This window comes from Rattus norvegicus, chromosome 10 (genome assembly GCF_036323735.1).
Source record: "Rattus norvegicus strain BN/NHsdMcwi chromosome 10, GRCr8, whole genome shotgun sequence".
In the NCBI taxonomy this organism is placed as follows: domain Eukaryota; kingdom Metazoa; phylum Chordata; class Mammalia; order Rodentia; family Muridae; genus Rattus; species Rattus norvegicus.
Genome location: NC_086028.1, coordinates 73,647,815 through 73,671,169, shown reverse-complemented (window position 1 = coordinate 73,671,169; position 23,355 = coordinate 73,647,815). Strand labels below are relative to the sequence as shown.

Sequence of the window (23,355 nt, the reverse complement as noted above, 5' to 3'; positions counted from 1 at the left end):
CCCATCTACCAAGAACAACGCTACACGATAGAGCCTTTTCTCACCCAGAGCCCCTCCCTTAGCTTCTAATGTCTCCAGGTATCTTCTCTGTAACTGGAAAGGTCCCAGGCAGGAGGGATGTGGTATTTTTCCTGTTCACAGATAGCCAACCTGTGGCTCCTAGCCCCCCTGGGATTTGATCAGCAGAACATCTCTCCCCTTTGTTCTGGATCCATTGCTAACAAACCATATCCGCTTGGGCAGTTACCATTATTAGAGATAAACAGAGTGCATGCTGTTACTTTGAGCAGTGGAAATTTAGCTTTAAAACGGCAGCAAGAAAGAAAAGACATAGTGAAGGGTTACAGATCACTGCTACCTGTAAGGAACTCAGGTATGTCCCGATGTCCTTGTGGCCATGGAACCGTGACCTCTATTGAGGAAGCGGAACAGGCCCTGTCTAGAAAGAGCTCTGCCTTGCACACCACCAAGCTGATAGCTGGAAAAAGATCTGCCAGTCCTCCCATTACACTAGCTCACTCTCAGACACTAAGCACTTAGTATTTGTGGACCCTGTACCAGAATAGCTAGCCCTTGTGCACAGAGGGTTAAGCAGCTAGCCTACTGTCACAGTGGGTGAATGGCTGGGCCAATTTGAACTCAGACACCTATGGCAGAGTGCCTCAATCACTGTAGCCAATATGACAGTCCTTTGGTTTCTAGAACTCTCAACACCCCAATGCATACCTACCTCTATTGTACATAATCTCCCCCACGATGTACTCCGCCATGCAAACATGTATAGCCACTGCAAACACAATGCTTACCCCCATTAAGTATAAGCTGGTCACGAACCAGCACATTCTTTCTACTGGATGGCATGCCTCACAGGTCCATCCTGCAGGTCCTGTCGGGGAGCTGTTGGAGCGAAGGGTGACCTCTGAAGATGGACAGCCTGCCAGAGCAGGAGGGGGCTGGTATAGAGCAACAGGGATGAGTTTGGTTCAGGCCTTGGGTAGGTAGTGGAAGTGTGTCTCGGACTGGTGCCTCAGAAGGAAGAACTGACAGCTTCCCTCTGCAGCCACCTCTGAGAACCCCTGCCTCTTAGTTCGCCTCAGTGCTTGAGGAAATTTCTCTCCTGGAAGAATATTCCATCTCCAGCAGGACTCTTTATCTGAGGATAATGGATTTATTTTTTTTTTTTGGACTTTTTTTTATTCTCTTTCTCTCAGACTTCTTGTCCATACTGCTTAACTCTAGAAAATAGACCTTTAAAAAAAAATCTTACCGACTATATCCCCTTCCTCCAACCAGCATCTTCTCATGCTCCCAAGGAAACTCCTATGTTATGTCTGGGAAAAGAAAGCACAAAAGAATAACCTTCCTCTCCCCTGCTGCTTCTTCATGGCGAGCATCCCTTAAGTCCCGCTCTGGGCCTGCAGCAGGAGGCTGGGTGGACAGAGGTTGGGACAAAGAGAAATAACCTGACTTCTTCCTTATTTTCCTTCAGCACTTTCCACCAACACCATCTTCAGAAATCTAGAGCCTGCATGGAAGAGCTGGGGAGAGGACTAGGTGGGGTCCCGTCCCGGGCTCCCTCTGGGAAGGGAGCAGCGAGGTCTTCATGGGCACTGGGAGACTCATTCCCAGCCTGGGAGAACCGTGTACAATTATTTCACCTGGATCTTTCTTTTTCCCCTTCAACAGCCCTATTACCATATTTAAATGCAAGTATGTCTCTTTTGTTGGCATTTTCAGTAGCTTAGCTTGACCTTTTTAGAGTAGCTCTTTGCCTTTGAACGTCTTGCCCTCCGTAGAACCACGTAGCTCGGACCATAGTCTTAGAGTTTAGTGGGCTTCTAGTTCGCTCTGTGTGGAGGATGCTCCTCCTTTCTTGGCTCCTCTGCTCCCTGCTCTTCCGGTGCATGTCTGATCCCTTGTCCTGTAGACGTGCCTTGCCAGACAGGCTCTGTGGCTGAAGTCAAGCAGCTCTTTTGGGGGCTGTTTGTCAGGTTTGCAGGGGCTTCTGGTGAATCATCTTAAAAAACAAAGTAGCTCCTGGAAGTGGGTCTTGGGGTCAGGCTGCAAATGTCCCCCTGGTGGCAGGAGATATTTGTCTTCGTGTATTTGGAAGTATGTCTATATATTGTCCAGGGTGTGGCTTTGTGTGTCAAGCTAGTGGTCAGAGAAGCCACTAGGAGAGAGGAAAGACTCAGTCTACCTTTTCTTTCATATGGACATTTTGCAGCTCTCTGCTCAGCCTCAGCTTTATTCTTGCCTGGCCTATCTTTGCTAGAAAGCACTCCCCCTCACCGGGGAGCCCTCCAAGCTGGCTTCCTCTGACTGTGGCCTCATGCACTGGAGTCTCATCAAAGTTCCCTGTCATTGCCATAGGATAGGCTGGAATAGTCCGTGGTCGCATCCTGGTACTACCCAGTACCTAGGCACCTGACACATCAAAGCCCTGGGCTCCATCCTAGCACCACAGAGTAATATCATTATAACTCTGGGTAGACTGAAACACAGAATGGGATCACACAGAAGCACAGGGCTCACCCCAGGTAGAGCCCCTCAGCCCTCTGATGTCTGGCATCCTGTGTATACTCTCCTGGAAACACCCACATGCTTCGCCCTCAGGTCACGGGCCATGGCACTGCTGACAGGAAGTTTTGACCAATCTAGAGTTCAGATGACCAGATCTTGGAGAATTTCATCTCTAGACCATGATATCTCTTCTATGAAGAAGCCAGCCCCAAGTGTTTCCTATCTTGGAGCTCCTGCTGACCCCACCACCAGGGTCCCTGTACTGAGTAGAAGGTCAGGCCTGGGCATCATCAAGTGTCAGTGCAGGGTCAACAGAGTCCTCAACTCAAGTCTCCAAAGACAGAGGTCATCCTCATAGTTGGGTTTTTGTGATGTGCTTCCTAGAATGTACTTCTGGGGAGAAGACAGACATCTAAAGATCCTGTGCCTTCCAGAAGCCTGAGAGCCACTGATCTGTAGCCCCCAAAGCTGTCTGTGAAGCACCCCCGCCCCAGCTGTCTGTTGTGTGAGCTGGGCTCCTCAGTGACTCCTCTGATTCCACCCCTCTCTTTCTCCAGGCTTCCCAGCAGCGGCTTATGGACCAGTGGCGGCGGCAGCTGTGGCAGCGGCTCGAGGATCAGGTAGGAAGGTGTGCGGGGCAGGCGGCTCCCGGGCATGCCTCATATGCAGGGGACGGTAAAAGCCCTGCCAGTCTGTGTGGCTGCATCTGTCCAGCACTCCTCTCCCCACGGCCCAGGGGAGGGGGCGGGGACAGGGAGACACCACCAAGGCCCAACCACCCAGGGAAGTTCCTGCAGGACTCTGTCACAGTTTGGGGACTGCAAACCCGAGGCAGAATTGTGCTCCTATGATCAGAGAAACCCTACCTTTCTCTTTGGCTTTGGACCATCCTATTTCTAAGCCTAGCTTCTAGAAATTCTGGTCACTGATGTCCATGGCTCTGGCAGGTTTAGAAGGTTCCTTTTTTTTGATCTCTGACCAGGCCAAAGAGGTAAAAGTAGGCTCCCTCTCCTGCCCAGCCTGGCAGGTGGGTTTTTTACTCTGTCTCCACTTGAGGCCAGAGATGAACCAATCCCTGAGGGAAGCAAAGGAATGAGCCATGCTGTGAGAGTCCCTGGAACCCCAGACTCTCTTTTCAGTCAGGTAGCCCACCAAAGAGATTAGAACTTTCTTTCCCATGACTTTTGTCCAGTCGCCAGGGACCACTTTCCCAGCAATATTATAAGGTCCAACCAGAACCGGGGTATGTCACCCCGCCACAAGTGCCAAGGGCTCCCTGCCATGCACTGGGCACCCCTGCCGACAGCGGCTCTCTCCACCTTGCCCCTCCCTCCACTGAGCAGCTTGGTACCAGGTTGGCACCCTTGCCCTAACACTCTGCCCCGTCAGGCAGGGCTCTGGAGCACTGATTTAACAGAACTAGGCTCTGCAGAAGGTGGGGCGGGGTGGGGTGCTGGGGAAGATTCCAGGAAATGGATCGTTAAAGGCCCAGAGGGCAAATGCCAAAAACCCAAACTGGTATAGTAAGACTCATTAGAAAATGTCAGAGAAAATCCGTTCCATGCAAACTGGCACTGGCCTCCAAGCTACAAAGGATCCCCTCCCCCAAGATATCCACTGGAGTTTTGGGGGTGGTTCAGGGAGAGAATTAATTGAGGTGGGGGCTACTGAGGGGCAGTTTGCCAGAGAACTTGTGATTGGCAGGCAGGCTGGGAAGCCCAGAGAGCTGGGCTCTCTCAACTTCTACCCACTCTAGTCTGTAAAGGTCCCACCTTGCCCTCTGGCCAGTGTCCCTTGGTGTTCCCCACTCCCAGGCCCTAGGACAGGTGCACAGTTGCATCATGTCTTCATGTTTCTGGTTTTGGGGGTTATTATGAATGCTTTGGGGGAATGAAAAAAAAGAAAGCAAAACAAAAAACCAAAAAGCTTCATTCCTACCTGTGCCTGGGAGGGGAGAAAGATCAAAAGAACAGTCTTGAAATTTGTGAGTGTTGTTTGTTTTCTCCGATCAGTTTCTTTCTTTTGATAACTTGGATTATGAAACTAAACTTTAACCCGAAATTAACCCTGCCTCTCTCCCCACCCCACCCCGATCCCCTTGACTCCATGGCAAGTTTAAAGGGCAGCATGGGATTCTTTGCGAGTCTGAGAGCCGTCTCCCCGGGCTGTGCCCCCTTCTGCCACTCTGCCCATGCACAGGTCCCTCCTCCCTCCCCAGCCAGGCGGGAACCCCACTCACCCATCCCTCTAACTCCTAACCCTCAAGGTCATCTCCAACCACACATTTTGTTTCCCGGATCAGTGGTGTTTTATTTGTAGCCATTTCCATCGGGAGCCAAATCTCCCACAGGCCATCAAGGTCAGCCATGCTCATCGCTGCACTGTTAGTGAATCGTATTCAGGAGGACGCTCCCCAAACCCCTGCCCACCCCAGCCTGGGTTAGTACAAGGAGTAAATCCTCAGCTTGAGGTACCCACCCAAGGGGAACCGCCCAGCTCTGCCAAGTAGGCTTGGGCTGTGCCCACCATAGAGAACATGGCCCGATCTGTGTATGGAGACCAGGAAGCCCAGCCCAGCGCCCCACCTTTGGACTTGGACCAAAGCTGTCAAGTTGGGGAAGGGAACTCTGCCTTTTTCTTTTAACATATTTTGGCCAGTAGGGGGACTGTCACTTTCTTTCTAGAAGATGACCCAAACTCTGAGCCTGGAAGAGGTTGGCCAGTTAATATACCTTTGATTGGTCCTTCATTGACAAATACTCTGTTGTGAATTGAGGAAAGCCATACATCAGTGTATGTGTTACACCAGGTCCCAGAGGGTTCCCAGGCACTGGATGATCCAGATTTCCCTGTACCAGCTCCTCAAACCTTGCCTCACCTTACTCCCAGGTCGTCCCCCAAAGCTAAGACTGCCCCTGCCCCGGCCTCCCGAGCAAGCATTCTGTATCAGGAATCCTTATAATCTCCTTAGAATCCATCGATCAGCACCATGCCACACCTGACAATGACTACAGACTCTAGGAAATGTGTCTCTGCTTCCTGGACTTGGGTTAGGGATTAGACGTCTTACTGAGAGCAACTTTTTTTTTTTTTTGGTCATTTTTATTTAGCCCCACCGGTTTAATTCCCCCGCTCCCCCCACCCCTTTATTTTGACCTCCCTCCTCCTCATGTTAGGAAGCACCTACTAAGGGCCATGGGGGTGGGAGGCAGCTTGGATCTTTCTCGGGGTGGCAACTTGTATCCGTCAGGGCTGTGGTATTGAGGCAGTCAAGGGGGAGGCCTTGAGTTGCTGCCTGTTCCTCTGGGCTGGCCTGCCTACCTTTCCTTACTTCCCCCAGAACCTGAGGTGAGCAGGGCACAGGCCCAGCAGGGGACCTCCCTGCCGACTCCTAGATAACTTCACTATCAGTGGTCACTTTCCTTTCACGTTCACCTGGCAGTCTGAAACATCATCTTTTCTCGTGCTCAGTCGAGAGTTCGTTTATTTTGATTGTGCTCATCCAGTTCCAGCGGCACCACCCCCATCACGTCCCATCCAAACATAAATCTGGTTGGACACTTGACACCTCCTCCCCCCCCCCCGCCCCCAACCTGAGGAAAAAAAATGGTACCAATTTTCAGGGTACTTTTATTCTGGGATGACCTCATTGGTGGGTCCGTGTATGACTCTTAGAGCTTGCCGAGCAGCCCTCCCCTGGTATTACCCACCCTCCGGCCCCAGCCAGGACCCCTTACTGTACTTTATACTTGCCAGCTTTATTCCAGTCTAGTGACGTAAGTTCCTGACGGTGGTGGTGAGTGTGAGCAGTCATGTCTCTGTTGTCTTTTCTCTTGCTTGGTTGGGGCTGCGGTGAGAGAGTGTCTGAGGCATACTTTCCCGCCTCTCTTACACTAGGACCTGCACACGTCCTCTCAGACACTCTTCTGAGCACGCTCAGCAGGAAGGTTTGTCCACACCTGTTCCCCTCTCAGTGTCCAGCTTCCTGTTAGTACCAGCTGGTTTGCATGTTTTGCTTGTTCAGATAAAACAGTTCAAGAAACAAACTCATCCCACTCTCAAGAAATGTCTCTCTCTCTCTTTTTTTTTTTTGTACACTTTACGTTTTTCTATTTTTTTTATCAGTTACAACTCCAAAACACCTGTTGTCTAGTAAAACATTTCACACCTCCCCTGCCTGTTCTTAGATTGTATGTATCTGTGGGACTGAACTAAATGCATGCACTGTAGTAGATGTCCTGATAGCTGTAGCCGTAGTTGTAGAACATGCATTGTTGAGTTGATACTACAGGGTCTCCGAGGGTGCGACCCAACACTGCTGTCTGAAGGGTAGCATGGGGACCAGGAAGAGAAGGGCTTCCATGTTTTCAATGTCGCCAAGGCCTTGGATCCATGTGCTCGCCATCAGCCACCACCACCTCTCCTCACGCTCTCCACTGGGTCACCCCCTTCAGCTCTAGCCTGCCCAACAAACTCCGTGTTCACCATAGCGAAAGCAAGGGGAGCCAGAGTCGGAAGGAGTCATCGTGTTCTTCTGAGTTCTTATCTCTCCCACACCATTCTCCACCAAAGCAACAGATCTTTTCTTGTTTTTAAGGCCATCAGCCAGCCTCCTCTAAGCCCAGCTTCTCCTTGAGCCCTTCAGGGACACAGGTCCCTATGAAAAGATCAGCCTGTGTCATCTGTTCCTGTGGGTAGAGGGAGGTAAGGTGTGGTAAGAAAGAGACTGAGAGCTTCGGCCCTTGCAGACAGCGGGTACATTTGACTCTGATAGATGCTGACACCGGCTCTTTTGAGTGGTAATGGTGAAAGGGGCCAATGGCATGAGCGATGGTCCAGCATCCCTCCCAGTGGTGACTGACACAGCTTCTCAGGGAAGAGAGAATCATGTAGGCCTGAGACAGCCACAGAAGAGCCACCCGTTCCCCCTAGGACTCCCTAGAAATGTTTTTCTGGAGCAAGCCTTTGTCCTCCCTATGGCATGTGTGGGCAAGCATCTTTGGACACTCTGTCTTCTCTGCATGTAACACTCCACAAAGGGAGTACCAGAGACCTTAGAGCTTTTGTCCCTAACTTTCTTAGACCCAGAATCTTCATGTCAAGTCAAGGTGCATAATGGCTCTGACCAAACCCTACCATCAGAAAGGGCCATAGGATACAAGTTATCTATCTTGGGACATGGAATTCAGGAAAAGAGTCACAGAACCCATAACATCTTCAAAAGGCTATATCATGATAGAATGAAACAGAAGTCTTGTTGGGGGAAGCGGGGAAGCTCGGGATGGTCTGGCAGTTAGAACACGAAAGAACTGAGCATGCGCCGGGCCAGACAGAATGAGGACACAAAGGCTCCATGTGGAAAAACCCAGGAGGAGCCATCCTTCAGCATGGTCTCCCTGGGGACAGGGGAGGCAGGCAGCAGAAAATGGCTGGGACTAGGCTTCAGTGCTGCTGCAGATGCAAACTGACCTAGCAAGTAAGAGCAGCGAATGGGAACAGAAACCAGAGAGCAGAACCCCGGGCTACTAACCTGCATCCTAGGACAGCTTCGGTGCCTGTAGTCTAGAGCCCTCAGAGTTCCAGCCCAGGAAGCAAGTGGGCAGACTAGCATGCCCACCACAGGACTGTGAGGCCTCTCCTAAACCAGTGGAGGAGGATAGGGCCCAAGAAACTGGCAGGACATCCCAGCCCTTCCGAGATGGTTCTGGGTCTCTGCAGCCACCTTTGTGAAAGTGTCTCAAAGCTCTCCATCCCTCCCCTGTCCCCGCCTTGTCTCCCATCTGGAGGGCATCCCACAGCCTTCACTGAAAGGACACAAGCAGAAATCGTGTGCCACCTCTGACTCCATTATAAAATGGGAAAATGGGCTTGAGAGATTGTTTGGTAAAGAACTTGCCACACATACATGAGGTTCTGACTTCTGAGCCCTAAAATTCAGAAAAGCCAGATATAGCAGACTGTGATAGCACAGACCTGTAACCCCCAGCATTACGTGGGCAGTCAGGCAGATCCTGGAGGCTCATGGGACAGCCATGCAAGTTAAAACGGCAAGATCTGGTTTGAGTGAGAAACCAGTGTCTCAAAAAAAAAAATAAGATAAATACCTGACATCAACCTCTGAACTGCACACACATGCACACGCACAGGTAAATATACCTGCCTACATGCATACATGACAGAGAATGGGTTGGGGGGATCAGTGTGTGGCTTCAGCTCTGGGAATAGCTTTTCTGCACTTCTGTCAGCAAGATCTGATGGGAGATGAAGAGTGGGAGACACAGGACAGCTCTCTGCTTTCCTCTCAACCTGTGTCAGCAAAGATACATCCTTTCGGGGGGCTGTGGCCTATCTGTGGGCAAAGTCACGAAGAGAGCCTCTCCTTAGGACACAGTCATGTCTGTTGCCATAAGTAGAATCAGTATAGTGGTCAGAGGGGAAGAAAGGTATGACCCACTGGGGCAGGACAAGGTGCCACGACTAGCTGGACTTGGCTCACCCACAGTGTTACTTCAGTATTCCTTTTTCAAGCCCTGGCCTGTGTTCTGAAGAGCACCTATTTTCCCAGGTTGTCATTAAAACTGTCATTTCTAAGGAGTCAGGGCTTTAACCACAAAGACTGGCAGTGAGGTTTAAGTAACGCCACAGAGTCTATAATAACGTGCGCAGGCTTCTGACGCTGACCTCGGCTTCATTCATTCTCCAAGGGCTTTCGGACCAGCCCCATTGAGGATACAGTACATCAGCTCCAATCAATAATTTTGTAATAGAAATACCATGCACTTGATAAATGAACTCTAGAGCAATTAGCGACTAGCCTTAAAGTCCAGACCGAAGTATAAGTTAATCTGGAAGCAGATGGAGTGGGGGAATGTTAATGGTCTTTAAATCAGTGGAACGGTTTTCAGTAGTTGACACATTCCTGACTGTCCCTTAAGAGGGTGAGCTGTCGTTCGAGTACTGGCTAGAAAGCCCAGGCGCAACTGTCAAGGAGTCTTCTGCACAAGCAGAGAGAACACAATAGGCCTAGGGACCCGCTCCCATTTGTGGACAGACCTGAAAGGTGGTCACGCCCTAGGGTTGATGAGAACCATCAGAGGGACAGAGGCTTGGAGGCGTCCTGGTGCCATATATTTCAAAGAGCTTTGATAACTATATTCAGCCACACCTAAGCCACGAGCTAAACAGGAAAGCAGGGTTGGCTTGGTTTACATGTTTTCTCCTGAGAGCAGGCCTGCAGAATGTCGATGTGACTTATCCAGAGTCGCACTCCTGGTAACCTGGAAACAGGCTCGAGTCAAGCTGACGCGCACTGGATCCGACACAGGTGTTTGGCCTCCTGAAATGAGTCCTGTGGAGAAATGGCCACCATAGACCTGCCACCCAGACACCTCACACAGTCAGCTGTACAGGGAACACCCAGACAGCCCTGAGGTCTAGTTGTGGGTCATTCCACACAGTCCAGCCTTCCAGATGGAGATTGTATAAACAGAGCCAAGGCCATCTGCCAAAGCTGAATTCAGCTGATACTTACCAAGTGTGGGACAGTAGTCGTCACTGGACATGGTAGGTACATCACTAGGCCTGAGTCACGATGCTTTTAGCTGTTTGTGTTTCATAGAGGATTTATGGGCTGAGAACCTGAAAGAGCCACAGAGGGGTAGGCTCTAAGTGTGTGGTCTTCCAGACTCTTCTATGTAGTTCTATTGACTTTCGCTACCCTCTAACTTTAGTACCTTTAGATAAGCTGCTTTTCCTCTTGATGGCTACAGCTGTGTGGGGTGTCATGCTATCCCACCTAAAAAAGGAGGTGGTTCAGTCGATAGTGTGTTTAACCTAGAATGCATGAAGTCCTGGGTTTGATCACCCTCAGCCTTGGATAAACCCAGCAGACTGGTGCACACCTGAAGACTTAGCAGTCAGAGGGAGGGAAATCCAGAAGTTCAAAGATCAGCCTTAGCTACACAACAGATACAAAGCCAGCCTGAGCGGTATGAGATCTGCTTCACAAATGCAGAACAGCACAGTGCAACGCAGCTCAGATGGTGGTCCAGCTTCATGCTGATTGGCCAAGGCCTGTGCTGTCAGAACCAGTCACTGAGCGTTAGATCTGTCTCCTTCTAAACCAAAGGGCTTTTATACAGTGGAGGTGGGGGAAGGACTGCACCCCAAAGGTAAGCTCGGGGGCTGAAAAAGAGAAAGAAAATTACCTTGTAGTAATGACCAGAGGCTCATACCACCCTCTTGGAGGGTTATGGTAGAACACCAGCGCTTTTCCCACCCTTAAGAAGAACCAGCCAGCCTGAAGCGAAGACGGTGGGTGCTTAATGACACTACACCACCAAAAACCCAGTCACAGACGCCTGTTCCATACACAGGAGGAGCATGGTGGGGATGTGATTCAACAGAAGAGAGTAAATATGAAACCCTGCAAACAGTTAACTGTGGCTGGAGAATTAAATACAGTAGGGGTGGGGTGAGCATCCGGTGGTGTTGGAGAGCTGGACAGACCAGTGCAGAAGGCCTGTGGTACCCAGCTGTGAAGCCTGGATTCACTTGGGCAACAAGTAGGGAAACCCCATAGCAGGAAGTGAGACCAGAGGTGCGTGATTGACATACTCTGGCAGCATTATTCAGAGTAGCATGGAGGCGATGGACAAGTCACAAACAATTCCTAGACATTGTAGCCTCTGAATGCACACCAGTAGGTATCTACACAGAAGGTCTCATACGCCCCTCTACTTGATAAGCCCCGTCTCAGCTCTGGTGATGGAGGCTAGGTTAGGGTACAGAAGGGTTCTGTGGTATGGTCCTTGCCTGTGGAGTCTACTGGGAAGGACAGATCACACAGTCAAGTTGAGATCTAGCTGTAGGTCAGGGAGTACTCAGCAGACAGCAAAGCTCAGTACTTGAGACCTGGCCCTGGTCTTCAGAGATTGGGAATGGAAGACCAGCTACTGAGTAGTGCAATGTAGACTTAAAGAGACTGGGCTACCTAGAAGCCAGCCAGGGTCACTATGTCTCGAGGGGCTGGGGATTGGCTCAAATTCTTCATAGCAGTAGACTGAGAAAAACAAAAACCACCTAAGAAAGATGACCTGGGCAGGGGCCCAGAGCTGACACACATCTCCATTTTACCTTCAGTGACAAGTTGTCACCCACTGCCATCCTCCGACTGTCAGTTCTCATTCCTTTGCCCGCATGGCAGCCTCTGCCCTTGTTCTTTCTGCTGGTCCCGTCCATCTTTCATTGTCCTTGTCTGGCTGGGATTAACCACACCTGGTGAACCGAACGTCTCAAAATACACATCTGCCGGAAGTTTCCTTAAAGAAGAGTATCCTGTTAACAAGAAGGCATTAGAGACATTCCCCCACTTTATTAATACAATAATAATAACATCAATTCACCAGTAGCTGCTCCATGATGAGTCGAGTGCCATGTGCACCAAGCCCGCACACCATACCCCCACTTAATTCTGAAGCCATAAATGGGCACCATCAGTCTCCTTCCCATTTTAGAGATTACAAACTGTGGCTCCGGGAAGAGATAGTAGCTTATCTGAGGTGGCAGTGACAGGATTTGAGCCTGTCCCATCAGCCTGTGCTCTCAGCCACTATCAGCACATACTGATGTACCAGTCTAGCTACGGCTGAGCCAAACTGCAACTTTTAAACACTCAACAGAAAGGTGCAGCTGTTCCCACTCAATTCTTCCTATCCTTAGGGGAGACGATAACCAAAATCATTTACAAGTGGTCTCGAGAGGCACGCTCTGCATTTTTGCACCTGCTTCTGTTGTTGGGACTCAGCAGCATGGTTCTGCCTGGCTGATCTTTGGCTGACATTTTGATTTGGTCCCTGCATCTATTCGGACCAGTGTCAGACAAAGGAGACCCAGAAGAGGTGTGGTTCAACCGGAGGGAGCCAGGTTGAAGGGAATTTTCTGAAGGGAACCTTTAGGTAAAATACAGCTGAAAGGAGTTAGTCTCTGTCTGAGGTGATGGATAGGGGTGGGAATCTCTGGGTAGGCAGACTTCTCTGCAGGGAGGAGTCAGCATCCCTTTCTTTGCCTTGCACAAACCGCATCTGGAAAGTGGTTGGGAAACACTGCCCAGCCCAAGAGCAAGGAAGCCATTGGCTGCCCAGTTGCTGGGGCTGTGCTTTGGACCAATGGTGGAGAAGGGGGTGTGGCCACAGGCGCAACCGACTCCTTGCCCAATCTTCTTTCAGGGAGGCTTGGGCACCAGGTACCATAGCAACTGCAAACAGGGGCTCATTTGTTTTGTAGATGAGTAATTACTACACAATTAAAGAAGGCTAAAAATAAATGGGCCCTTTGTTCCTGGCTACTTATTAATATTAATAAAGTGGTCTGTCCAGGTCCATGGCAAATAGTGAATGCCACGCTTGCGCCTGGGTGCCTGTGGTAGAGACTGATGTGTGAGGAAAGCAGGCCAGCCAGTTTCCCAGCCAGCTTCCCTTTCTTTCTGGAAGTTATTTCTGACTATGTCTTGGAGAGGGTAGGCTTCCCAGGCCTTGGAGAGTTCAGCCTTACAGGTACACACAGAAAGGTGGGTTCCCTGAAGAGTCACAAAACTAACCCACCCCTCCCCCGACAGAGAACAGACCAGAAACACAGCAGGGACAGCGTGACATTGGAAGAAACTCCTTGTCTCTTTATTCTGTCTTTGACCTCACATTGTCTTTTTAATGCAGAAAAACACCCTTTAAACCTTCCACGGAGGTGTAGCCCCTGAGGTTTTCAGGTCTCCCTCTGCCAACCTCGTTTTCTGTTTGCCTGCTTTGAAGAGTAAACTCACCAGGACATGCTAGTAGGGGTCTCACCGAGTTCATGACCTCCATTCCCTAGGTCTTGACCTTCAAGGTTCAAATAGCTAAGAGGAAATTGAAACCACCAAGAGGTGCACCCGCCTCCTGGGAAAGGAGATGCCTGTGAGTGAGGAATAGTTCAGACGATAAACCCACAGGAGGATGGGCGGGGCCCGGTTCCTGGCTGGCATCCACCTCCACTAAATGAGGATTTCAGACTTCCAGTCCCCAATAGTCCCATCAACCCCGCAGCTCTGTATGCTGCTCTGTCCAAAGCTCCTGATCCTTCGTCCTAGGAGACATAAGCAGTGAAAATGACAGTGGCTTAAGGATAGAGCGCAGAGAAAGCCGAGAGCATCCCAGTGACAGGAAATCCCGTGGAGGTGTAGGGTGTGCCCTTGAGAACAGTAGGCCATCCAGTGCAGTATGCATGGGGGTGAAGCGGGCCTCTGTTTACAGTTAGAATCGCATTTTCAGTATGTCAGATTTCTAGTCTTGAGTGTGCTTGGTGGGAACTTGTAGGCTTCTGGGATTCTTCTGTCTTTGTGAACAGTATTCATTAATAGCAGAAGACCTGGGGCTAGGGGAGATGGCCCAGTTGGTAAAGGGTGTCCTTTTGCAAGTGGGTGGACCCGAGTTCTGATCCCCAGTGCTCACATAACAGCGAGGCACAGTTGCATCTCTAATCCCAGCACCCACAAGGTAGAGATACGTGAATCCCTGGAGCTGATTGGTCAGCCTGCTTCACCAAATTGATGAGCTCCAAGTTCATCGAGAGACTCTGTCTCAACTAAGGTGGAGAACAATAAAGACACTTGACAGTGGCCTCCACATGCACACATACACACACACCACACACGTGCAATAACAGAAGACTTGCTAATCGCTGCGAATGATCGAGCCACCCTAAAGATTTGTTGCAGCTATGCTGCATGCTGGGATCATCTCAGCATTTTTCTAACTTCCTCATTGCTAGGCCATATTTCAAATCCATCGAATCAGAGCCTAGGCAAAGTCAATGTGTAACCATAGCCTCAGGTCCTGGTTAGTTTTACAACTTTATACCATCCCTGACCATGACAGGCACCTAGCATCCTTCAAACAGAAGCAGGGGAAAGTCACCAGCCTAGGTTTAGGGTCCCTGTGGCCTCAGGGCTCTTCTGCCTACCAGGGCCAACAAGACCACCTTCAAGGATGGCCTTAGGGGTCCTTGTCTCCTGAGGTGAGATTCTCCCCTTGAGGCTAGGCTGAGATTAGGAGCAAAAAGTTTAGAACAACTGTAAACAGGGAAGCAGCCATACTCCTAGACTCGCTGACAAATGGGAGCCTCTTGCTAAGGTCGGAGTTTGTTTGTTATTAAAGACCTAATTAGGAACATGAGAGGGAGCTGAATGGCTCTGCGCTTGGTTAATTAGTGACATGTATGCGCCCGCTTTGAACTTCAAGGACACAGAGCTATTAGTGCTTACATCAAAAATGGATTAAACTCCTGTGCCTTCACAATCATTAAAGACGGACTACTCGAGTGGAAAGCCTTTTGTACAGGTCCTCGGGGGGCTATGCCCTGAGCACCCTCCTCACCCACCATCTACCACCCACACCCAGATGCTGGATCCCCTGGTGCCAAGATGCCGTTAGATGTGATTGGGTCGCAAATGCCAACCAGCCCTAAGGTGTCCCAGCTCCTCACAGGACCCAGCAGAGTGGGGTGGACTCTGAGGGCTGAGTTAGTTCTCTGGGGACCCCAGTGTGTCCAGGCTCTTTTGACAGGGATGATGAGCTCAGTGAGGGCTTGGCCAGTGTCCTCTCCCACTTACTGACTCCCAACACTGACTGCATCTCTGCTTTTTGCCACAGGGTTCTTTGTTTTAAGACACAGTAGGAGGTGCCCCAGTCATCAGCAGAGATGAAGTCCCCCATGTCTTTGTAGGCACCACCCGACCATCCCTGGCTAGTGCTAGTAAGAGAGGTGTCTACAGCACCAAAATGATTCAAGGACAGGCACCTGACTGAAGTTACATGTACTTTCAAGTTAGAACTGGATTCAGTCCTAAGACCCTGCGTTTGCTCATCTATTACACAGGGTAATCCAGCCTGGTACTCTCTTATCCCATTAGCTCTCACCTCTCTTGGCCCAGCCATAGTAGTGCACCTCCTGCCCTGGCATTCCTAGCAGGGAGGTGCTGACCACTGATTCTTAGGTAGCCATCATTTCGGGAATCCAAGCTAGACCATCTTCTAAGTCTATAGCCTAAGTCCTAGCCTTGGATCTCATAGCTCTGCAGTATGTTTGTAGCACAGAGAAATACACACTGGTCATATGAGAAGTAATGTGTAAGACCCAAGGGAGCTATGGCTGGGACAGGCAGGCATGGGACCTTCATCTAAGACCCAAGGGAGCTATGGCTGGGACAGGCAGGCATGGGACCTTCATCTAAGACCCAAGGGAGCTATGGCTGGGACAGGCAGGGATGGGACTGTCACAATGAATGTGTAGCAGCACAGTCACAAGTGGGTGTGACTAGAGACACATGGGAAAACCGTACTGGTTGCTTCCCTCGTAAGTTAGGTAGATGATGTGCCCCATGGACAGATCAAAACAGGCTGAGGGTCTTTCTCAACATCAAACTGGAGTTCACCTGCTTTCATCATTTGGGTTCCCTATTCAATTTTGGTATTTTGGTCCTATACCCTAAAGGGCTGGACAAGGAGACAGAGGCTACATGTTCAGATATTGAATGGTTTAATGCAACATCTCCTGGGTACTGTGGCTGTGAGTGGTTTCCTTCTCTGCTGCTCCCGTCAAATTCTACCCAGTTTTAGACAATATAGAAAGATAGAAAGACCTGGACTTCCATTTCTTTTCCTGGACCTACAGTAAGGCTATTGTGAGTTTTCTCTACCCACTAAGATTAATTCCACTCTTGGCCCAGCCCTTCCTGACCACAGGTAAGCAGAGCACATACAGACACACACACACACACACACACACACACACACACACACACACGTAAGGATGTGCATTCCCAGTGCAGGTTGCTGGTCCAATTTCCATTCCCATCTCTGAGAGGAGATAGGAAGGCCTCATTGGGTCAGCCATCTAGGTGTTTTCTTGCGCATCAGGAAGCTTTTCATTTAATATAAAATACCTCCAACTCTCATTCCAATACATCCCTCTTGCTTTGCTAGCCTTCTGAGGTATAGCAAGTGTCCCCGCTTTTCATGTCGCACCCCCCACCCCTGAGTCCTTTTTTTCAGGTCCAGGGTGATTAAATGCACCAGATGGATGGATTGAACCCTTTTGTAATCACCTCTAGGTCTGTATGGCAAGTGGATTGCATTTTCCTCTATTGGACTTTGCTAAATGTGCATACAGGACCTATGTGGGGCTCTGCATATACCTGATAAGTCACAGAGCTTTTTCTCCTTTTCATTCTCACAGCAGTCTAGCGACTCAGATTGAATAAGGGGCATATTACTCATGTGTCACAGATAAGGACACAAGCTAGTGTCAGGGTAGAGCCAGAGTCAAACTAAGGTCTTCTGACTCCAAGTCCAGTGTCCCTCTCTATCCATTGTACCTGCCCCCCGAGGGCACTGCCTGGACTGGAAAAGCCAGAGGATGCTGAAGGTCAGTGAGGTGCAGAAGGAGGGACCACCTTAGACGGCACTCCATGATACTTCCCGATATCACACACACGCAGGCACGCACGCACACACAGCTTGACTAGCCATACAGTAGTCAAGATGCCCTTCCTCACCCATGAAAAGTGATGCTCTATCCTTTCTTGGAGTTAGGGAACCACACCTGATCCCTCCAAATGAGTTTCAGTGCCCAGGGAAGGGAGCCTTCCATTTCACAGAGAGAACTTTCTATTCTTTTTTTTTTCCTCCGGAGCTGGGGACCGAACCCAGGGCCTTGCACTTGCTAGGCAAGCGCTCTACCACTGAGTCAAATCCCCAACTCCCAGAGAGAACTTTCATGGGAACTTGACCTCTGGCCTGCTTCTTTGCCCCTCACAGCTCACAGGAAGAGACCCTGTTATCAAGTAGCCAGCAAGTACAGTGTGAGGAGTTGTGCTAACTTCCAGAAAGAGGGGATTTCTTTGTCCCAGCTACCCGCCTGCTCTCAGCAGGCAGTAACAGCCACCAAGCATCTGTCCCTATCCCTTCCTGAACAGGGTCCCTAAATAGGTTGCTTGCCTGGGGACCTTATCACACTATCTGGGCTGTGGTTCTTCTGCCACAAGAGACATGAATGTTGACTATGGAGCTTGAAGGGACATCTTTCCTCTGTGGCCAAACCCATGTGGGTGTAGGCTCCATGGTCCCTGGAGAAGGACACTAGGCACCTATTGCCTGTGCACTGTACCCTCTGTGAGGACTCAGCAGCCAAGTCCTCCACCCTTCATGGGGGATGCTTGCTGCATAGCCTTGAGCTGGGATGGGCTTTGGCCAAGCAAGTACATACTCCAGTGGAACTGGAGGTGGCGGTAAGCCATGTTTCTAGCACAGTGCCTCTCTTCCAAGAGTGCTGTTGGATGGGATATGACTGAGCAGGGAGGGGTGCTGTAGGCCTAAAATGAGCTTCTTGTAAAATTCCCTCCAGACTACAAGTGCCAGGCTTCCAGGTGCACATGGAGCAGGAAAGTTGCCAGGGGCAGGGTGAATACCAACAGCCCCCCTGTCTTCTAAGCCTTCCATAGAGGGCTCTCCGGACAGCATTCTTCCGTCGGCCTGCTGCCTCTTGTATTTCTTTAGCTGGATTTGTCTCCAAGGGTGAGGCTCTCCTGCCTTCTCTTCATTGCCTGTCTACTATCTTCCTAGAAGCGCATCTTATCAGAGGAGAAAGAAAACAAAAAAACAAAGAAACCTCTCTCTCCATCTTCCACTACTACACTTTCCCAACTCCGCCCCATCCTCTTGCCCAAAGTCAAAGCCAGTTCCTTCTTCTGTAGAGGGAGGTTTGGTGCCTGGGTGAACCAAGAGCCCACTGTTGAGCTCTTTGTGTTTCCTGAGCCCAGAAGAAAAGAGTGTGGTCCACCAAGACAATCCCACCCTTTTTGCCTTCCTGAGCAAGAACGGACAACTGTTATCTGCAATTTTATTGTTCTTGATTCAAAAGATCCTGCTGCCAGTGCATTTCCAAATAAGCTATTATTGCTTGGAGCACCTCCCCCTCCTCCCCTAGCCCACTGGCTTGATCGTCTTGTTTATTAATTTCTGGCCAGTGCTTCAAAGGGGAGCATCCTGCCCAAGGGCATCCAGGGGTGATAGCCCCTCTTTCCTCTGCTGAGGGAGGCAGGAGCCGGACCTAGTGTGGTTTGGTCCACTTTGAATCTTGTGTCCCCTTCTCAAGGGAGAATCATTAATCTCTTCTCACTCTCGTGACAAGTGCATGGAAAGAAATAATCCACTTACATGATCTTCAAAGCCACAAGAGAAGTGAGGGCCTCCAGCGACAGGTCCCCAGGCAAGAGGGACTCCACTGTACACTTAAGATGTTCTTCTTGGCAGCTGTAACAACCACAGGAGCCAGGAGGAGGAAGTAAGCCTTCTAAGGCTGAAGACAAGCAAATTTCTGTCACCGAGTTTCTTTAAAACATGCTAGCTAAGGTCTGGCAGCTGCTGGAAGTTTCAAAATCAATAAGAGCTTGCTTTTATGATGGAAATTGCTTGGAGTTTTGGGGGGTTTGGGGAGGTGGTCTGTTTTTGTTTTTTAATATATTTAATTTTATTGTATATGCTTTGGTGTGAGGGTGTCAGATCCCCTGGAACTGGAGTTGTGAGCTGCCGAATCTGTGCTGGGGATTGAACCCAGGTCCTCTGGAAGATCAGCCAGTGCTCCTGACCACTGAGCTATCTATCACTGCAACCCCTCTGTTTTTGTTTTTTAAGACGGGATTTCAGTGTGTCACTGGCCTGGAACTTGCTATGCAGGCCTCTGCCTCCGGAGTGCTGGGATTAAAGGTGTGCATCCCCATCTGAGGCCTATGATGAATTTTTTAACAGCAAATGGAGTTTAATCTACTAAAAGGGTAGAAAAGCTGAGGCAGAATTCACCTGCTTAGTAGTCAGGGGCCCTCACTAGGAAGGTGTGGTGACTTAGAAACAGGCTAAGCCTAAGGCAGTATCACCTTTGGCCACCCCTGTCCCAGCCACAGTGCACAGTCTCTGGCTATGAGGATGCTGGGTCTCCCTCAGTAGCCAACATGCAGTCCAAGCTTTCTTTGCCTCAGTCTGGAGTTCCTACCTGAGATAAAGTAACCAAGATGCATTGTGGTCAGATAAGCTTTATCTGTCAGCCTTTTGGGTTAGTGTGGTCTGCATTCATTACTTACCTGTTTTGTTTTGTTTTTCAACCAAAGGGAAAAAAGTTTAAATCCCCCCCCTTTCCTTCTCCTGCAGGAGGTGAGTGTGTGGGTATCCTGTAGGATCATTAGCAGCACCCCAGCCTTAGCCAACCTTCAGGTTACCATTCCCACCCCATCCCCTCCCTCCCTCCATACCCTGTTCTGCACCCCAAAAGAGGACTCTGCCGCCTTCATTACTGTTAAGATGCCTGAACTTTCCATGACATATCCCATCCTCTGACCACTTCAGTATTGCCAGTTTTCATGCAGGGTATAAATGGAGGGGGTGGGGAGGTAGTAGCCAGCAGGGATCGGGGGAGAAGGGGAGATACAGAATGGAGATCTTTTTATTTTGTCTTTAAAAAAAAAAAAACCACACACAAATTCGTCATTTAATGGATCCAAAAACCAAGAGAAATGGAATGAAATACACACACACACACACACACACACACACACACACACACACAAATGAATTCAAAATCCCTTTCCCAAAGATTTTTTTCAATCACACAAAATTGCTTTTGTTTCCTGTCATGTTTTAATATCAATATTAACACAATGTGTAGTCTAAAACTAGTTCCTTTGTAGTTTGCATGGGATGTGAATGCTGTCTCAACGTGCCCAAACCTAGAAGACTGCATGAGCGTCAATTCAGATGTGAAAAAAAAATCTTTCTCTCTCTCTCTCCATATATATCTATTTCTATTGTGATAACCTGGTGGGCAGTGAAGCACTTCCGGTTGGTTGCCATACTGTGTTGAATGACCGTTTTTGTTTTTTTTTTCTTCTATCTATTTCTGGAGCTCCAAGCTTCTTAGTGGTAGCCTGGGCTGAGTATTCTTGAGTCCCTGCTGATGTTTTCGCATGGCCTTGGTTGAGTGTTAGAAGTTGGGCCTCAGCTGTTTTTTCATTTCTCGAGTGTTTGGCTTGTAAGGATCGGTGCATGCCTGGCTTCTGGCCTCATACCCAGCTCTATTCTCTGCACACCAGTCCTGAATAGCTACAGTGCTCAACCGAATTTTGGCGCGCCCACTTCCCCGGCAGGCTCCAACCCGGCGCGGCCCGGAGGCTTCCCGGGGGCCAACAGCCCAGGACCTGTCGCCGATCTCTACGGCCCTGCCAGCCAGGACTCCGGAGTGGGGAATTACATAAGTGCAGCCAGCCCACAGCCGGGCTCAGGCTTCGGCCACGGCATAGCTGTAAGTACCTGCCTCGCTGCCCTCCTCCTTCCTCACCAACTTCACACAGCCCATGGGGAGGAAAGGCCAGAGTTAAGGGCAGAGGAAGAGACAGGGTGACCCCCATCAGCACCAGGGCAGCTGAAGCTTCCATTTGCTGGCCCAGTCATATAGCGGAAAGTGTACGGACGGCTCTGTTAACCTCACCCATCCATCACATTTGGTCTTTGCAACCTTGAGCCATTCATACAATCTATACAAAGTAAGAATAGGATACCTTAAAAAAAATGTAAAAGCTGGGTGAGAATGAGCCATAGCCTAAGTCATGTTCTGGTATATGGTAAGTCCTCATGCCATATCCCTCATGTCAGCGGGCAGAGTCCCCAATCCGCTGTCCACTGGTGTCAGTGGTGCCTGGAAGGTGTTAGGGGAAGCTCCTTCCCAGGCCGTTTCCCTTGCTAATGTTTCTTATGGCCTCCAGGTTCCAAGTAAGTTCCTATTTTCATTCTTTAGCTGCAGCTCCCCAAAGGCCAGATGCATTTGATATCCGTGATGCTCTGTGGTTCTATAATCTGACTAATCCAGGCGATGGAAATTTGCTTAAGAGATTTGCATGCTGTTTTCAGATCGTATTGTTCTTTTCCCTCCTGGTGTGTGAGCATGAATGTGCCTGAGCCCACTTGCTGGCGTCCCCTCCATTTTTGGAAAACCCGGGCCAATGTCTGCCCTAGCCTGCCTCATTCTTTTGGAGGCAATCTGGTTTTGAGTTGAGGTGGGGGTGTCTGCTATCCCAGGTTATATCCTGCATCGGATTCTGTATCTGGGAGAAAGCAGGCAAAATCTGTCTTGGGGACCATGCAGGGGAGACCAAAGCCATTGCAAGGGCCTGGGGAACCAAGACAACTTCATTCATGCCTCCTGGCATTGGAAACACACACGTACACATGCACGAGTGCACACACACACATGTGCACTTGCACACACCCTATCTAATGCATTCTCACACAGACACATATTTGTGCATGTCAGCCAACCCCGGCCTGTACGTCCTGAGTCCTCTTTCAATTCTGCTCCAAATCCAGTATTACTTGAATCAGTAGTTTGATGAGTCTAATCCCCTCGGATCAACTGTAGTACCAAATCCAGAACATTGTTATTCAGCCCAGAGCTGCATCAATTTGGGGGCCTGTCGATCAGCACTCAGAACACGACTCATTTCCATTTTCAACAGCTAGAAACACACATCGTGTTTGTTCCTGAAAACCTAGGTCTTGGGACCTTCACACTGTAATGTTTTTGCTGAAATAATCACAGGTCATCACTGTTGATCACTGACATTTCTTCCCCCAAATTAATCTCTTGAAACTCAGGACGGAGTTCCTTGTATTTGCCCTGTGGGGTTCATGGCCACTGTCTTGGTATTTGTTTGAGGCATGAGCCCCAATTTCCTACCACTCACCCCTCAGAGTCTGGCTCTTGGTTTCCCCTTGGGAAGCAGACAAGCTTGGGTGGGGGAATCACTGGGCAAGAAGGAGGGAGCTGGGGACAGCGTCACCCTGACTTCCCATGGCACGGTGTCTCAATTACATATTCATGCTGGCAACCACCGACTCTAGTCCTAGAGGTGATCTCCTTTCCCAGGATATGACAATCTGTTCCCATGTATAACGCACTGATGACCTTAACAATTGTGCAATTTTAGGGACCTTTGATTGCAACGGCCTTTACAAATGGATACCACTGAGCAGGTGCTTCTATTACCATCTCACTATGAGGTATTACCGTCTCCGCCGTGCGTCTCCGCCCTGCCCGCGTGTCCGTACACATATGTGCTCTGCTCATACGTGTACACACATGCACATCACATCACATCTCTTCTCTCTCTGGACCCCCTTCCCAAGGAAGTGGGATCAAAAAAAATGTTCCAATATCTTTATTCTCTCATTTCTTCCTCCAGCTTTGAATCATGACCTTCTCCCCTCCCCCACCCCCATTTGCTCATTTTGATTTGGTTCTTTGGCTCCGTTTCTGTGTCTTCTCCACCCTTATCTTTTTCTTTCTTGAGTGGGAAACTGGAAGGTGATCTCATTTTGGTTCCGTTCCAGGAAGGATGGAGGCAGGTAAATTGGTCCTGTGTCAGTCCTCGGGTCAGGGGTTGGGGAGCAGGGCCATTCTCACAGTCCTGTGAACTGCCCTGTGGGTTGCCGGGGCTCTGGCCGATGGGGTTTGTGCAGCCAACCAGCCTGACTCCATTTTTTAGTGAAAGGAAAACATTTTTTTTGCCAGTTAACTATGGAGTAATTATCAAGATTACCACACGAAAAGCAAATTAAATTAACAGCATCACCTGCCTAACGTGAATTTGGATCCCTGCCAGTTTCTTAACCTTTTAAACTGAGCTCAAGTTAATTAAACATTTTTAAATCACTTTGATGGGAATCCAGAGGTGGTGGGAGAGACGGGAGGGAGGGT

General features: G+C 49.6%; 1 protein-coding gene and 1 long non-coding RNA gene across 15 annotated transcripts in view; one reads left to right on the top strand and one right to left on the bottom strand.

Annotated features, from left to right (window-relative positions):
- Positions 1 to 23,355, top strand: part of Msi2 (musashi RNA-binding protein 2) — a 366,538-nt gene that overhangs the window by 336,328 nt on the left and 6,855 nt on the right. For 4 of the 14 annotated variants that reach the window (XM_063270134.1, XM_017597690.3, XM_039087674.2 and 1 more), the window contains 4 exons: positions 1,687 to 1,710; positions 3,081 to 3,143; positions 20,696 to 20,904; positions 22,586 to 22,662. In XM_063270134.1, coding sequence (XP_063126204.1) covers positions 1,687 to 1,710; positions 3,081 to 3,143; positions 20,696 to 20,904; positions 22,586 to 22,627 — 338 coding nt within the window. In that variant the 3' untranslated portion in view covers positions 22,628 to 22,662. Of the gene's footprint in view, positions 1 to 1,686; positions 1,711 to 3,080; positions 3,144 to 6,420; positions 6,471 to 20,695; positions 20,905 to 22,585; positions 22,663 to 23,355 lie in introns of those variants that run through there. The other 10 variants (XM_063270137.1, XM_039087664.2, XM_063270138.1 and 7 more) reach the window with 10 other exon arrangements.
- Positions 3,454 to 20,730, bottom strand: LOC134480852 (uncharacterized). The gene is made up of 2 exons (XR_010055734.1): positions 11,659 to 20,730; positions 3,454 to 10,161 (listed from the first exon to the last, which is right to left on the bottom strand). It is a non-coding gene; the product is annotated as an uncharacterized LOC134480852 (long non-coding RNA).